Source organism: Enoplosus armatus, chromosome 14 (genome assembly GCF_043641665.1).
Source record: "Enoplosus armatus isolate fEnoArm2 chromosome 14, fEnoArm2.hap1, whole genome shotgun sequence".
Classification (NCBI taxonomy): domain Eukaryota; kingdom Metazoa; phylum Chordata; class Actinopteri; order Centrarchiformes; family Enoplosidae; genus Enoplosus; species Enoplosus armatus.
The window spans coordinates 18,839,236-18,855,843 of record NC_092193.1 but is presented as its reverse complement, the minus strand read 5'-3'; the positions used below and the strand labels follow the sequence as shown (position 1 = coordinate 18,855,843).

General features: G+C 45.4%; 3 protein-coding genes across 4 annotated transcripts; all 3 read left to right on the top strand.

Annotated features, from left to right (window-relative positions):
- The first annotated feature begins 11 nt into the window (after positions 1-11).
- LOC139296449 (uncharacterized) lies at positions 12-1,223 on the top strand. The gene is made up of 4 exons (XM_070918850.1): positions 12-93; positions 323-398; positions 508-627; positions 734-1,223. The coding sequence occupies exons 1-4, from the start codon at positions 12-14 to the stop codon at positions 1,140-1,142; spliced, it is 687 nt and encodes a 228-aa protein (XP_070774951.1). The 3' UTR covers positions 1,143-1,223.
- Positions 1,224-1,574: 351 nt separating this feature from the next.
- Positions 1,575-5,201, top strand: LOC139296134 (C-X-C chemokine receptor type 4-like). Of its 2 annotated transcripts, none has more exons than XM_070918452.1 (4): positions 1,575-1,583; positions 3,700-3,908; positions 4,022-4,305; positions 4,426-5,201. In XM_070918452.1, exons 1-4 carry the CDS (start codon positions 1,575-1,577, stop codon positions 5,019-5,021), a joined length of 1,098 nt encoding a protein of 365 aa, XP_070774553.1. In that variant the 3' UTR covers positions 5,022-5,201. The 2 variants fall into 2 exon arrangements, with proteins under 2 accessions (XP_070774553.1, XP_070774554.1); XM_070918453.1 differs by lacking the exon at positions 1,575-1,583 and adding an exon at positions 3,539-3,571.
- A 5,361-nt stretch (positions 5,202-10,562) lies between these two features.
- On the top strand, positions 10,563-16,462 carry mcm6 (minichromosome maintenance complex component 6). Its single transcript, XM_070919087.1, has 18 exons — positions 10,563-10,693; positions 10,883-11,029; positions 11,278-11,388; positions 11,616-11,703; positions 11,840-12,001; positions 12,103-12,268; positions 12,398-12,546; positions 12,674-12,824; positions 12,919-13,060; positions 13,247-13,388; positions 13,474-13,581; positions 13,869-14,024; positions 14,283-14,411; positions 14,599-14,763; positions 15,078-15,201; positions 15,336-15,542; positions 15,673-15,812; positions 15,919-16,462. Exons 1-18 carry the CDS (start codon positions 10,596-10,598, stop codon positions 16,027-16,029), a joined length of 2,496 nt encoding a protein of 831 aa, XP_070775188.1. The 5' UTR covers positions 10,563-10,595; the 3' UTR covers positions 16,030-16,462.
- The last annotated feature ends 146 nt before the right edge of the window (positions 16,463-16,608 follow it).

The window sequence follows — 16,608 nt, the reverse complement described above, 5'->3', positions numbered from 1 at the left end:
CATTTTTCGGCATGCCGACAATGGGCCGTCCAGGATCTGCTACAGCCCGCATTCCACCTGTAGTGTGCCACAGATCTCTTGCTACTGGTCTGGGTACACATTGCACCATTCCACTCTTTTTGTTTTATGTATTTAAAATTTTTATTAGATCTGAGTACAATGCAAGGAACCATGGATTGCAGGTTTGTTGAGTTATAGTAAGCTTTCAAGTAATGTCAGCAAGGTTAACAGCACTTTCCACATTCACACAGTCTACGCTCTTATGTTCAGTGCACAGGTGCATCCTAACATGTTCTACCTCTCTTTCTGGTTTGTTCTTCAGATCCCAAGTCCCTGACGTGTGACCAGTGGGTCCTGATCAAGAAGTGCAGACCAAGGAGGCTGCCTAATGCAAGAGGGTAAGAAGCTTGTGTGTGTATTGGTTACTGGCTTTAAGGTGAAACCAGTTGCCACACAAATCCACATGCTGTCAGCTGATTATAACCACACATCTCTGTTTTTTGTCAGGAAGCTTTTGATCCACGTACAACTGGTGAAGAACAGTCTTGAGGTCAAGAGCGGTGCAAAGCAATGTGTGGGAGAGGGAGAATCATCGGCTTGCTCGAGGCCGCACACCTTCCTTCAGAGGTAATGCATCCATACACTTAAAACACATGTTTCCTACAGTAGCAAAGCAGATCAGTACGCCTGTTTACATCAGAAGTGGCTTGAATGTGGTGCGTTTTTGTGTCAGGAATCTTAGACGACGTTTCAGAGTGCCAGTGAAAAAGGGGAGGAAGAAGAACAGGAGGAAGAGGACACGAGATGATTCTCAGGGCCCTCGCGCCGCTAAGCAGCAGCGTCTCCACAGCAACAGTCACATCCAACACCTCAGCATTAGCTGTACTGATAACAACGGTCTTCACCCGACGGGCGGCCACAGCAGCAGCCCTGACTTTGTTTGTGGAAGCGATCAAGAAATGGGCAACTCAGCAGACCAAGATGTGACAGTTGAGCTGATTCCCTCCTCAGTCACCCTGGAAATCACCAAGCCGAGAGACGCCACACCCAAGCAGAAAGCCCCAAAGAAGAGGGGTGGATTCAGAGACTTGCTTGCCCAGTTGCGTGGCAACAGCAGTGTGATTGTCAGAGAAACACGTTAGCGAGGTGACTTTTTTAAGCTACAGTTGAACCACTACCGTATTAATCATTCTAGCTTTTACTCGTGATGGTTAGTTGACCTTCAGTGTTGTTTAGCCTGGCTATTATTCTGTTCTGAAGTCTATAAATATTTGCCTATCCCTGCGTTTATTGGCCAATTACTGCTGCCGTTCAACGTACTTGCATGTTATTTATTTTTTCTTAAATTTCAAAATGGCATTTATTTAAAGTGGCATACAACAGGATAACTGAATGAATGTGTTTTGGGGTTTTTTTTGTACATGAATGCTATTTGTAGGTATTGCTATGACAGAGTTAAGTAAGTTAAGTATGTAGCGTCTTCACACTAGAAAAGTGACAATTATACAAAAAAAAGTATTTTCACTTGTTTTTTGTGTGTGCTGCTATTCCACAATGCAATGCACTCCAAAGAAATGGAGGTCGTACTCAAATGCAAATCATTTTAATTGGCAGCGACATTTTGAAGTCGCAGTTTGATTGACAGTGTACAATTGTATCATTTCCTCTTAGTATAAACTGTAAGGTATATTATTGTTTTTTTTCTGAATGAATGAATGAAAAACACTGTTTATCAAGAATATTACATGAATGAATAATTCCTGGTGGCAAGTTGTGGATAGGAGCTATGTTCTGTAAACACTCATCTTCTAGCTTGTATTTTCAGAGGAATTGGGCAGTGTTAGACCCTTTCTGTAAAAGCCCACATGGTGGCGCCACTTACTGAACGGATCAGCACTCCAGTTACACTGTATTAACCCTGTGCCTTGTTTTTACAGGAGACATTTTGACTTTTGATTTTCACAGCAGGAAAAGCACAGGTGTAATTAGTAACATTAACGATAACCAGGGCCCTGGTACCAGTATATCTAAATAGAATGCAGCCTTTAGTTAATAATTATTAACACCTGTGTTCCTTGTTATGAGAGCTCAAAATGTCGCCTTTAAAGAAAACTCAGTATTCAGCAGCACAACCCCAGTTAATGGTGTCTGTTCAGGTGCTTGACCCAAGAAGCAGCTTTACCAAGTCATCTGGATTGTTTTACTGAGGATAAACCAGGAATAGAGCCTTTCCATCAGTCAGTGTTCCACATTGAAGGAGTTTTACACAGGAATGTTGTTTTTTTTGAGATGTTTGTGCTGATACCAGTAAATGTGGAGGAAGGGTGGGGAGAATGAGAGAGAGATAAGGGACTGAGGGCTCAGTCTTGGGGGGGGGGGCGTAGGTGGTGTTGCTGTTATGGGATTAATGTATTGGGAGAGGAGGATTTAATCATTACAAATGATTAAAATTAATGAATGAATTGCATTTCAAAATGGAATCGGGTCTATTTGTTCTTCATTGAATAGATGTAAGCAGTGCACCACCTAAAAAGAGCAGTAGGTGCTGTGATTGGCAGCTGGCCAATCAGAGCTCCAGCTGTTCCTCTGTGCTGCTTACACTCCTTTAGATTATAATGGTCATGAAATAGAAACTGTAAATGTTAAAGTGGGAAGCAAATTAATAGTAAAATGGAACTTGATGTACAGCCACATCAGTTCAAATTTGCTATTTCGTTTCAAAATGTAATTATAATTAATTCACATAGGATAGAACTATTATTAATAGGCAAATTAAAATGTGCTTTTGCTTTGAGTTTTATAAAGCATCCTTTATATTCAGTTTTAAATCACACATTTGTAAAAAGTATGAATCTATTGCACACTGTAAAAGTCCAGGTTCACACTCCAGTCCCCATGGTGGGAGGCTCCAGGGGGATGTGCTCCTGCTCACACTGGTGTCGAAAGCTTTTCCTCAGACAGGTGTTATCACACTAATATCACACACTCATGGCTCATTGACAGTGAAAGATCAGAGGGAGTCTCCCAACTTTACCAGAACACAGCTGATGATCATCTCACATTCACTCCTCACCCCGCGTCTCTGTGTCTCCCTCTCATGCATTCATTCATTCATTCATTCATTCATACATCATAAAAGACAGTGACGCAAACACAACAAGCACGTTCACACTCCGGTGAGAGCTGAAACTCCTGCTGCTTGTCCTGATTTAACAGAGCATGGAGTTTGGAGGGACAGACTCTCACACACGCATTACACATTGTCTGATTCTCACCGGCAGTCTTTCCTATTGCCAATAGATCCTGATTATCACCAACCAGAGGTCTCAGGGCCAAAACAATTCATGCAGTGCGCACACACACACACACACACACACAGCACAGTATCCTGTGATAGAACCACTATCAGCACCTGACACCTCGAAAACAGGAAAAAACGTTTCAGCAGGAACACAGATGTGTTTGAGTGTTTTGGAGGAGGAGCATGAACGCAACTATATAAGCCCTGAAGACAGAAGTCCCAACTTCACTCCTTTGAGAAAGGACTGCCTCCGTCATGTCATACTATGAGGTAAGGATGTTTGTGATGTGCAGTCAAGATTTTATTTAAATTCACAGATCTGTGTTCAGGATCTGTAGTTTTCTTTTCTTCCTCTCCCCTGCGCACTTTCCTCATCACCGCCTGTCATCTGTCTCCAGCATATCCTCTTTGACTACGACTACAATGACACAGGCTCTGGTTCTGGTTCTGGTGACCTGGGGGTGGATCTCGAGGAGCCCTGTGATGTGGAGCACGTGATGACTGCTGACCTTCAGCAGGTCTTCCTGCCTGTGGTCTACGCCCTCATCTTCATCCTGGGCATCACTGGGAACGGCCTGGTCGTCATAGTGCTGGGCTGCCAGCGCAGGTGAGGGGGTGGCCGATCAGCTTTAGCTCCAGCGGATCTCTTTGAGTCCTTTACAAGAACCAATAACAAATAGGCTTCATAACTGAATGTGCCCTCCTGTGCTTTGTCTTCAGGTCAAAATGCAGCCTCACAGACCGGTATCGCCTCCATCTCTCGGCCGCTGACCTCCTCTTCGTTCTGGCGCTGCCCTTCTGGGCCGTGGACGCAGCCCTGGCTGACTGGCGCTTTGGGGCAGCCACCTGCGTTGGTGTGCACGCCATCTACACGGTCAACTTGTACGGCAGCGTACTCATCCTGGCCTTCATCAGCCTGGACCGCTACCTGGCAGTGGTCCGAGCCACGGACACCAACACCGGTGGGCTGAGGCAGCTGCTGGCGCACAGACTGGTTTATGTGGGTGAGTGTCCAAAGACTGATTTGCTTACTGCTGATGCTGTTTCCCTTTGCAACTCTTCTTCTGTCTTACTTGTTACCCCCACAGTCCCTCACTTCCTCTTATCTTCTCCTCTCCCTGCAGGTGCCTGGTTGCCTGCTGGCCTCCTGGCAGTGCCGGACTTGGTATTTGCCCGGACTCAGGAAGGAGGAGAGGGGGCCACTCTGTGCCAGCGATTCTACCCAATAGACAACGCTCCTCTCTGGGTTGCAGTCTTCCACCTCCAGCTGGTCCTGGTGGGTCTAGTGATCCCGGGCCTGGTCCTCCTGGTGTGCTACTGCATCATTGTCACCAGGCTGACTCGAGGCCCGCTGGGGGGCCAGAGGCAGAAGCGCCGGGCGGTCAGGACCACCATCGCGTTGGTCCTCTGCTTCTTCGTGTGCTGGCTGCCTTACGGGGCAGGCATCTCTGTGGACACCATGCTGCGCCTGGAGGTCCTGCCCCGCAGCTGCAGCCTGGAGGCCATCCTGAGCGTGTGGCTGGCGGTGGCTGAGCCCATGGCATTTGCACACTGCTGCCTGAACCCGCTGCTGTACGCCTTCCTGGGGGCCGGGTTCAAGAGTTCGGCCCGCAGAGCCCTCACACTGAGCCGAGCCTCCAGTTTAAAGATTTTACCACGGAGACGGCCAGGGGCCTCCACGACCACAGAGTCCGAGTCCTCCAGTTTACATTCCAGCTAGTGTTTGCTTGTGCTGTATATATGTGTATATACTGTGTGAGTGCGTGTATAAGGACATTTGTACAAAGTAAGGAGCAGTCTGCTGGCCCATGACTCGTCTTCTCCCTCACTGTGAGGTTTCTTTTGTAAATACTGTTATTAGATTTGTTTTGCGTGTTATATTCTGTTGTAGCTGTTTGTAATAAAATATACAAAATACCTACATTTGTGAAAGCGTCTTGCTTCCTGAATGAAACAGTGTGAGTTCCTGCCTTCTCGGTGGGTGATTTAGACATCATTAAGACCCAAATTACACAAATAATTCAGTCTACCAAGCTAGCTAATGAGACGGTAGATGAAGGCATTTCAGCTTTATCACAGAAAGCACATTGAAAAGGGGGCAGGAAAGGTGTAATAGGAAGAACAACAAGCCTGAATCAAATCTATTTGGTCTCAAACATGTTAAACTGTCAGCTGCCAACATTGTCCAAGGCTGCACATCATGATTGTTGTTTGGAAACACCACTGCTTTACTTCTTGTTTGGTGTGCTGGGGAGCAGAGTTGGTGGTTTACGGATACAGATTGTTTGGAGAGCGTGTGGAAATTAGTTGGTATTGTGGCGTGTGTTCTCTAATCTCAGCTTGCCTCCTTTTTGTATTGATTCAAAGTCACCCAGCCGTCTGCCATCTGAATCCACTGATCCAGAGCATGAACACAGTTCTTTTGAGAAATGAAACCGTGCTTTTTAAAATGTGACGTGGGACAGCCAAGTGTATCTGAATCACATGTGTGTGTGTGTGTGTGTGTGTGTGTGTGTGTGTGTGTGTGTGTGTGTGTGTGTGTGTGTGTGTGTGTGTGTGTGTGTGTGTGTGTGTGAGGGCATGTGTGGATGTGTTTGTGTCAGTGTTTTGGGGGTGCAGGTTTGATTTGTGTTGATGATATAAACAGTTTGCTTCTTCTACGTGAGAGAGAAGGGAGCATGAAGGGGTCAGGAGGTCCATTTTTCCAGTACTTTAATACACACACACACACACACACACACACACACACACACACATACACACACATACATACGTACAAAGTGCTTCCCACATACCTACTTCCACTTGGAAGTGAGAGAAACAGAAGCTGGAAGTTTACTGTGTCCTGTTTCCTGGAGCAGAGAGGAGGAGGATGAAGAGAAGAGTTGTGAGAGAGACTAAAGAGGAAGACTACAGTAAGTCAGCGCCACAATGAAGGGTTGACTCTGTGTGAGTAACTGCGTGCATCGCTGTAACTGCATCCTATTGTGTGCTTGTGTGGTGTTACATTTACAGAAATGCAGTCGTGGACATTTTACTTTAGTAAGACTACCAATGCCACTGTGTAGAAATACTCTGCCACAAGTAAAAGTCCTCAAGTAAAAGTATTAGAATCAAAATATATATTATATTATATCATATGGATTATAATTATTAATCCATTAATGTGCACATCACGTTAATGCTGCGGCAGGTAAAGGTAGGGCTAATTGGAACTACTTTATATTCTGCTGGGTAGCTTAACGTATAATGATACACCATAATTCATCTGTTGATTTATATTTTGTATATAAATCTAAATCTGCAAGGTAACTAGTAACTAATGTTATCAAATAGATACAGCGGAGTGAAAAGTACAATATATTCCTCTGAAATGTGTTGGAGTAGAAGTATAAAGTAGCATAAAACATAAATATTCAAGGAAGGTACCTCACAACTGTACTTAAGTACTTGAGTTAATGTAGTTACTTTCCACCACTGCAGAAATGTGTGTAGAATCGAAGAAAATCGTACCTGTTTCATATATTTGACCCTCTGTCTCTCCTTCACACGCAGACACACACTTCTCTTCTATTCATAGTGTATTCAAAACAGGAAAGACTTCCTGCTGCTCATTTTAGGAAAAACAAGCAGCTAAAACAATCAAACACCCGAGCAGCTCTGCACTCAGCAACACAGAGAGCTGCTACCAAATGAATCAGTTTAACAACATGAGGGGAGACAGTGAAGGACATCATGAATAACCAGGTACAATGGTGATGTGTAAACAGGCAGAAGATCAGCAAAGTATTAAGAGTCAGGATGCTGTTGGCTCTTGTGAATGATACAAATATAATATCATGACCAAATTATTGATTTGCCAACAGTGTTAAGTCTCAGTTACATGTGTTTTAGCGAACCAAGCACTCTCAGTCTTGTCTGTCCTTATAGAAGCAACAGAAACGGATCATTCGAGAATATACATTCCGAAAGGACTGGAAAGACTAGTCCAAATGAATTATATCTCATCAACTTTCAGTCATGTTTAGCCATGCTAGTGGCGTGGCAGTGTCGGTCTGTACACCGCTTTGGTCCAGACTGAAATATTCCAATAACTGTTGGATGGATTGCCATGAAATTCTCTACGCACATTCATGTTCCCCTCAGGACTTGTAATAACTTTGGTGATCCCTAAACGTTTCATCCAGCACCATCAGGTCAAGATTAGGACCCAATTCCAAATTACATCAGCCTCAGCTGTACTTTAGTTCTAATTAGCCAATTTTAGCATGCTAATACGTATTGCAGAGCCCGCTCTGTGGCTCTATGCACCTGAAGAGAAAATCCGGACACTTGCAAGTTGCAGCTTTCACAGGAGAATTTTACAGCTCATTTTACATTAGCACAGTTGCATGTGCAGTAAACCAAAGACAGTTCATAAGTATTACAAGTATTAACATTGTGACGTTATCTGTTGTTTTGCTTTGCACGCTTCGTTAAAGTGCTGCCTTTCCGATTGGATTTGATCCGAGCACCATTTTCTCTTCTGGCCTGTTTTCGGAGGCTCTTTGCCTTCAGTCTGTTTCTCAGCAAGTGACACTCATGCTGAGCTGAGTCGCTTACTGACTTCAGAAAAGTTTCATTGTTTGGCCAGTAAAATGCTTCTTGGTTGCCTTGTCAATGTGTTAATTGTCCTGCTGCATTGTCCTGAAATTGGGGGTTTGTGAATAAAATAGGACTACAGGCCCTGCTCTGTTGGCCCGGTATGGATGAACTTGAATGCCAGTCACTGTCCAAGTCCAGAGTTTAGGAGTACACCACCAAAACAATGAAAATGTGTCACCATGTGAATACAAATACACCAGGAAATGACTTTTTTAAACCATTTCTCTCTTCTTCTCTTTCATATCCTGTTGCTCTTGTTTGTTCCCGTCGTTTTGTTTTTCACCTGTTGCCACAAATCTGACATCAGCGTTTTCATCTCTGTGCACAAGCTGGTTTGGTGCCTGCTGCATGATCACACCACAATATGCGAGAGACTACAGACTGTGTTTGATCTGTACCTACTTGCTGTCTGTGTGTGTGTGTGCGTGTGTGTGTGTGTGTGTGTGTTATTATCAATAGCAGCCGACAGTAATTGTCCAGTGGTGGAGCGTAATTTTTTTGAGGTACTTTTTTGCCACTGACACCACTACTTCATTACATTTCAGAGGCAAATATTATATAATCTCACCTTCTCACCAATCTCGATGTCACTGATGCTCTTTTGGTGTATATGTGTGAGTGTTAGAGGTTTAGTTTGTGTGTTTGCCTACAGATGGTCCGGTTCCCTCATATTCAGACAGGCTGCGTTTCCTGCTGCTGAACAATCGTGGGAAAGCCAGAGGTCAAGACAAAAGGAGAAATAGAGGGAGAGAAAGACTGGGCTGCATCCAAATGGCCTGCAACAACTTCCTGCTTTGTTCCTGGTGGATTAATACAATGTGACAGGTGAAACCAATAGCCTGCCGGGAGCGTTTGTATTCACCCCAGCAGGTGGAGACGTGAGAATGATGTGGGGACAGAAATAGAAATTAATGGAATAATAGAGGAGAAATCAGTGTTGGTTGGTCACAGATGGTCCTGAGACTGAACCCTACAGAGGCTGACTACAGACTTTGTGAGTTTGGATGCCCCCCACCCCCATGTTTTGTATGTTTTTGTCACTAAAAGACACACATGAATCCTCCTGCCCTTGAGCAAGGCACTGACCTCTGACTTTGAAACTAGAATTAGTTAGTTGTTAGGACGTATTTGACCAATTCGGTGACACTTTATTTGAATCCCCCCATTCAACATTCATCACGCTCTTATGAAGCATCCACAGCTGGTGTATGATCAGATAATTAATGTTTGATACACAGTATAACGTAGCTGTAATCATATTTAATGACATATGAACAAACGCACATGAACATATCCTTACAGCGTGTTATAAAGCATTTAACTGTTGATAGACATGAACAAACATGGACACAGAAAAATATGCTGAGCTTGAAGGTGCATCTTCATCCCAGAAATAGCATTTTCACAAAAAACTCTCACTTAACTCCACTTAGTAGATCTCCCGGGGCTTTCAGCTGCAACTCATGGCCTTCATCAACAGATGGTATTTGCTCAGTTGTCACTGAGGAAGACATTTATAAATGAATAAATACTTTCTCCATAAATATGATATATAATAAACATATACATAAACAAATATGTTATATTTCCCAGTCAGATAAATTATGAACACGTTTTATATATTTACAACTTGTTAATTGATGTAACACATAAATGAGCATTGTGATATACAACTGGCCCTGATGATTACCATGCATGGCCCTGACTGACAAACAGCCCCCTCCAGTGGTCATTCAAAGTCACTACACTGCATGCTCAGTGGTATTGTATTGCAACGGTGACAAGTTCATCAGAAGACTAATTACTAATTACTAATAACATCAGCTTTGGTCATAAATGTACTAATACCCACTTGTGTTAATAACAGTTTCCTGCTGGACACACTGTAACACCGTCAAGGTAGATCTGATGCAGTGGCCACAGGGAGAACTGCAACAGTACGTTACATCTGTGGCTCACACACACATCAACAATACTGCTGTTACTGTTTTTATATGTAAACACACTAACAACGACTTATACATGTCAATCATACTGACATTAATCCTGTGTTAGCCATAATACAAGGTTAATATTCTCTCCACCAGCTATTGTGATTGTAATCATGTATAAAAGGTCATGTATTATTAAGTAAGTGTATTGTTAGTATCAGGAAACCGACTGGGCTGAAAGTGACACTGTTGTCTTTGATAATTCACTCATTTAAACCAGCTTTTTGCAAAGCTGGACAGAACATTTTATTAATTTGAGGTTGGGACCTTGACTGTGTTGTGCCCTACTTCCGTTAATATAATGCACACATGTTAGACAAAGAGAGAACTTTTTTTTTCACTTGTCTTCACCATTTTTTTCCCACCTCAACTTTATTGGTTTGGAGCAGGAAGCGTGCCGCGGGAAAGAGCAGAAGGACTCTGCGTCAGGTGACTTCTCCGCCCCCGATTGGCTATGAACCGGAGAATATTTGCATGGCATCACCGATTGGTCGAAAGCGGCGCGCCAAAGATCACGTGTCTCCCTTTTCGCGCGAAACTTGCTGCTCTGTTGTCGGGACTCCGGTGTGCTGTCTGTGTCTGTCCGGAGAGCAGCGGCGCGGATCTGTCTCTTGTATACGTTTTTGGATCTCTTGTTGCAGTTTGACGGCGTTTTCAGCATGGATGTTGCCACAGCAACCGCGGAGAATGCCGGAGAGATGGTGAAGGACGAGTTGGCCGAAAAATGCCAGAAGTTATTCCAGGCTTTCTTGGAGGAGTAAGTCAGTCGGCGGCAGGCTTCGTTGTATTGTTGTCGGCCGAAACACGCTGTACACGAGTGGATCGCGTGATGCCTCTCTTTTTGAATATAGATATCATCGTTAACTATGAGGATCTAATGTTGATCGGCTGTAGGTCACCGTGGATTATATTTCATTACTTTCTCGTTGCCTGTATCCGTGTGCAGGTTCCAGACCGGGGACGGGGAGGTGAAGTATGTCCGGGAGGCCGAGGAGCTGATCAGGCCTGAGAGGAACACCCTGCTGGTGAGCTTCACAGACCTGGAGGGCTTTAACCAGGAGCTGGCCACCACCATCCAGGAGGAGTACTACAGGTGAGCTCAGCACATGACCCCCCCCCCATTCAGCCTCACTTTGATGTCGAATCACAAGACTGAAGTTACGCTGTAATTTGGTCTCACCATTAAAGCTGACGTTCTAACTAAGTGCACATACATATATTACACACACACACACACACACACACATATTATACTCTCTGTATGGTGAATGAACAACCAGCAGGTGCATTAACAGACATGGAGAGGCAGCTGTGGATTAACATGAAGGATTCTGGTTTCAGAGTGTACCCCTTCCTCTGTCGGGCAGTGCGCAACTTTGCTCGGGATCATGGGAATGTTCCCCTCAACAAAGAGTTCTACGTGGCCCTGGAGGATCTGCCCACCAGGCACAAGTAAGACACATGACGAAACCTAAATCAAGTCCTGGTTTTGGTGTCAATCAATGTACGCGTACTTTATTTTAAGTTGTGTAACTGTGAATTCACATGCTGTAGTAGTTGCAGTAGAAATGATGTAGTTGTCTTTCAAATGACATTTAACCTAAGACTTGTTTAATTTGTTAAATTAGCAAAGTTAGAGCAATATATCAAACATGACCCTTGTCTTGTGTGTAATCCAGGATCCGTGAGCTGTCATCCATGCGTATTGGCACCCTGGTGAGGATCAGTGGTCAGGTGGTGAGGACGCACCCGGTCCACCCAGAACTGGTGAGATGTCCTGCAGTCAACACATGCACAAAAACAATCAGTGGTGTGAGGTAGCAGCCAGAAGCTGTGATGCATGAACATAGTAATGTTGAGCTTGTGCGTTGTGATCGTTATAATGACTTCTTTATGGTTGCAGGTGAGCGGCACCTTCCTGTGCATGGACTGCCAGGCAGTGATCAAAGATGTCCCTCAGCAGTTCAAATACTCCCCACCAACCATCTGCAGAAACCCCGTCTGCAACAACCGCTCCCGCTTCCACCTCGACACGCACAAGTCCAAGTTCATCGACTTCCAAAAGGTAACTGTGTGTGTGTGTGTCGGTGCATGAAAAGGAAACTGGGAGTATTGATGACAGCTTAAGCCCTGAGGGTTTCTGATTCAACCTAACTGTGCGTTCAGGTGCGTATCCAGGAGACGCAGGCAGAGCTGCCTCGTGGTTCCATCCCACGCTCCCTGGAGGTCGTCCTGAGGGCCGAGGCCGTGGAGACAGCTCAGGCCGGAGACCGCTGTGACCTCACCGGGACCCTGATTGTCGTGCCAGACGTGTCTCAGCTCAGCACTCCTGGTACGGTTTGGACTGTTTGCACAGTTGACTTGAATTGACATTGATAGTGATGAGAAAGTACAGACACACATTGTGTCAGTTTTTATTATTGACACCTCATGACTGTCTGTATGGGTGTTCCCTCTCCAGGTGTGCGAACAGAGACCAGTACCCGCGTTGCCGGAGGACGCCAGGGCTTTGAGTCTGAGGGTTTGAGAGGACTGAAAGCTCTGGGAGTCAGAGAGCTTTCATACAGACTGGCCTTCCTGGCCTGCAACGTGGCCCCGACTAACCCACGAGTAAGAGACACACACAAGCTAATAATGAATGCATTTCCACAGTAATTCCGTTGTTCTCAAAGAAGCAAATAAAGCTCCAAACATGCCTGGTGTTCAATTACGTGTGTGTGATTTCCCCTGTTTGTAGTTTGGTGGCAAGGAGCTGCGGGAGGAGGAGCAGACCGCAGAGAGCATCAAGAGCCAGATGACTGAGAAGGAGTGGGAGAAAGTGTTTGAGATGAGCCAAGACAAGAACTTGTACCACAACCTGTGCACCAGCCTCTTCCCCACCATCCACGGTCAGTGCTCCTCCGTGTCTCTCTCCAGGAAAGCTTTGTTCAAGAGTATCAGAGCCGTGGACTTGAAGTGAAATGACACTGTGTGGTTGTGCAGGCAACGACGAGGTGAAGCGTGGCATCCTGCTGATGCTGTTTGGGGGCGTTCCCAAGACGACCATGGAGAGGACCTCGCTGAGAGGAGATGTCAACGTCTGCATCGTCGGAGACCCCAGTACAGCCAAGAGCCAGTTCCTCAAGTATGTAACTTCACACATCCCTTGACAAACACTTATTTTAAACACATAACTTACATCATGATTGGTTCCTTACATTTACACTTGTCTGTCTAGGTCTTTCATAGGGCCGTGTAATGTTTTTATTGTGTAGTTGATACCTTGCAACAGAATCTGACTGGTAATTTAAATGTGTGTGTGTGTGTACAGGCACGTGGAGGAGTTCAGCCCCAGAGCAGTGTACACTAGCGGCAAGGCCAGCAGCGCTGCAGGTCTGACGGCAGCTGTGGTCCGAGACGAGGAGTCCCACGAGTTCGTCATCGAGGCCGGAGCTCTGATGCTGGCTGACAACGTGAGTGTGTTACGAGTCATAAAATGGCAGTGGAGGGACATTATTAAGTGTGTTCAGTGCTGTTGACGACGGTGCTGTCCTCCAGGGCGTGTGCTGCATTGACGAGTTCGACAAGATGGACCTGAAGGACCAGGTGGCCATCCACGAAGCCATGGAGCAGCAGACCATCAGCATCACCAAGGCTGGAGTCAAGGTAACGCAGCCGGATCAGCAGTTGACATTCAAGACTCAGACAGAGACAGTTGTCTCTTCAGGACCATGATGTCAAAGAATTTCAGAAATTTCTCCAGCTTAGTTTTCCTCAATTGTGGATGTTTTCTAGTAAATTTGACACCTGGTTTTGGTCACGAGAAGAGGACATCAGCATTTCAACATGCAAATCCAATACAACTAAAACGGATGCACTGTTTATAAGCCGAATTACCCAGGAGGCCTTTCGGTCATCTCTGCAGTAGAATAACCAGCTTCCGTCTCCTCCAGGCCACCCTGAACGCTCGCACGTCTATCCTGGCTGCCGCCAACCCCGTCGGTGGACGCTACGACCGCAGCAAGAGCCTGAAGCAGAACGTCAACCTGACCGCCCCCATCATGAGCCGCTTCGACCTGTTCTTCATCCTGGTGGACGACTGCAATGAGGTACGCCTGTCCACAGCATACTCTGTGAATTTGTCCGCATTATTATTAAATAAATGAATTTCTTATTTTTTTATTTGAATGTCAGCTGTTAAAACGTGTGTGCTTTATGTTTACATTACATTTGTTCTATTCTTATTTATATACTTAATTTCTTGCATCCTCTTATGTGATGCTCACTATCTAATTTCCATACAGGGATTATTCAGGTTTTGTCTGACCTAGCCTAATTGTGTGTGTGTGTGTGTGTGTCCGTCCCAGGTGACAGACTATGCCATCGCCAGGCGCATCGTGGACCTGCACTCCCGCATAGAGGAGTCTGTGGACAGACTGTACTCTCTGGATGAGATCCGCAGATACCTGCTCTTTGCAAGGCAGTTCAAACCTAAGGTGTGTGTGTGTGTGTGTGTGTGTGTGTGTGTGTGTGTGTGTGTGTGTGTGTGTGTGTGTGTGTGTGTGTGTGTGTGTGTGTGTGTGTGTGTGTGTGTGTGTGTGTGTGTCTGACTGCGTGTTTACGTTTACAGGTTTGACAGCTTCACGATGTTGTATTTAAATGCTGCATATCTCGCATCTGCAGATCTCCAGCGAATCCGAAGAGTTCATCGTAGAGCAGTACAAGCGTCTGCGTCAGCGCGACGGCTCCGGAGGTGTGTCCAAGTCTGCCTGGAGAATAACAGTGCGACAGCTGGAGAGCATGATCCGCCTCTCAGAGGCCATGGCTCGCATGCACTGCTGTGACGAGGTGGGCAACAAAAATACATTTCCTACTCTGTAAACACAAAAGGTGCACAGATGGTTACATAACAAAGGTTTGGCAATCCAGATACGAGACTAAACGGGACACAGTACTGCACAAAGTGCACTTCAGTACATTTTGAAACTTGAGAACTGGTATAAGGGGGACACCAATCTGAGAATAAAATGACCATATACTTTAAAATGTGATCAGTGCTCCTAATATGATATGACAAAGTAATATTTTTAAGTGACGGTGAAGTAATTCTCACAAGCATATTACATGATACAGAATGTTGACATTTGTCTGTATGTCTTCAGGTGCAGCCCAAACATGTGAAGGAGGCCTTCCGTCTCCTGAACAAATCCATCATCAGAGTGGAGACGCCCGACATCAACCTGGAGCAGGAGGACGAACTGGAGGAGGAGGAGCAGCAGGAGGAAGGTACTGACAAACTCAAACACACACTCTCTTGGAAACATGCTTAGTTTGTATCTGTACGTGGGGGGGGGCGGGGGGGTCCAGTGTATTTCCACTGGCATCATAAGGTTTTATCTAATGCAAACTTGTCTTTGCAGGAAACGTTGTCCCCAACGGAGTGAATGGCGTCAATGGCCATGCGGACGGCGTTAACGGGCACGTCAATGGAATTAACGGCCATGTCAACGGTGTGAATGGCCACGCTGAGCCTGGCAGCCAGCCCAAACCCTCTCTCCGCCTGTCCTTCCCTGAGTACAGACGCATCTCCAACCTGCTGGTCCTGCATCTGCGCAGGGCAGAGGAGGGTAAGATGATCCGCCTTCACACGACTGAGAAGAATTTCTCATTTCTGTACTTGCTTAGTTTCTCCTTTTTAAATTTTTTTTTTTTTTATTATTATTCAATCTAACCTTTTCACCAACGTCTGTGTTGCAGCCGAGGAAGAGGAGGAGCTGAAGAAAAGCGCGGTGGTGAACTGGTATCTGAAGGAGATTGAGTCGGAGATCGACTCTGAGTTGGAGTTGGTCAATAAGAAGGGTCTGATAGAGAAGGTCCTCCACAGGCTGGTGCACTATGTGAGTCCACGGTCTGCAAAAATACAACTACTGATTTCAAACCAGCAGACAGGTCATTTTTAAGCCAAGCTGGAACATAACTGACGACGTGTGTCTGTTTCCCCAGGATCACATCCTCATCGAGCTGTCCCAGGCGGGGCTGAAGGGCTCAGAGTCTGCAGGCACAGAAGAAGAAGTTGTTCTGGTCGTCAACCCCAACTACACCCTGGAGGATTAAACTCCTCCCTTCATCCCTCTGTTTTGTTTTTCTCCACTCCTCTCACAGCTTCCATTGCTGATATTAAACTTCAACAATAAAGTTGATGTTCAAGGGGTGTTTTCGAATGCTAATATGTAACACATACATAGTAGTAGCATTGGAGATGTCGATAGACTTGTACAGATGATTCTGGGGCTCTTTGAGGAAAACAAATAAGGCGTTTCTTAGTCGAACTGACTCTTTGTAAATATGCTGCTCTCTTCCCTCCAGTTGTTTGTTGGCTTCTGCCTGTTATGGTCTGAGTTAAGGGAACTGCCCTGAATTGTGTAATTGCTGTTTATCCATAACTGTATATTGGAGGCATATGTTGAGGCTTATTTGCCTCCCATGGTTTCAAGTTATTTTGTATGTCTTTTTGTAAAATGATGACACGAAGTGTTGGTTCAATAAATAAAATGTTGACATAAACACAAAGCTGTGCTTGGCTTCGTATTTGTGTGCTGTTAATCGGACCCAGCAGTATTTCACAAAAGCACTACATCGATGTTGTCCACCAGGTGGCAGCAGTCACATATAAGAAAGCCACTGCGCATGCCC

Bases quoted from the DNA above. Each gene is read 5' to 3' on its own strand.
- LOC139296449 (XM_070918850.1), top strand. From the start codon at position 12: ATGCCGACAATGGGCCGTCCAGGATCTGCTACAGCCCGCATTCCACCT. The intron at 399-507 runs GTAAGAAGCTTG...GTTTTTTGTCAG, and splicing joins AGGCTGCCTAATGCAAGAGG to GAAGCTTTTGATCCACGTAC. The intron at 628-733 runs GTAATGCATCCA...TTTTTGTGTCAG, and splicing joins CCGCACACCTTCCTTCAGAG to GAATCTTAGACGACGTTTCA.
- LOC139296134 (XM_070918453.1), top strand. The intron at 3,909-4,021 runs GTGAGGGGGTGG...CTTTGTCTTCAG, and splicing joins GTGCTGGGCTGCCAGCGCAG to GTCAAAATGCAGCCTCACAG. The intron at 4,306-4,425 runs GTGAGTGTCCAA...CTCTCCCTGCAG, and splicing joins GCACAGACTGGTTTATGTGG to GTGCCTGGTTGCCTGCTGGC.
- mcm6 (XM_070919087.1), top strand. From the start codon at position 10,596: ATGGATGTTGCCACAGCAACCGCGGAGAATGCCGGAGAGATGGTGAAG. The intron at 11,389-11,615 runs GTAAGACACATG...TGTGTAATCCAG, and splicing joins GATCTGCCCACCAGGCACAA to GATCCGTGAGCTGTCATCCA. The intron at 12,269-12,397 runs GTACGGTTTGGA...TTCCCTCTCCAG, and splicing joins GTCTCAGCTCAGCACTCCTG to GTGTGCGAACAGAGACCAGT.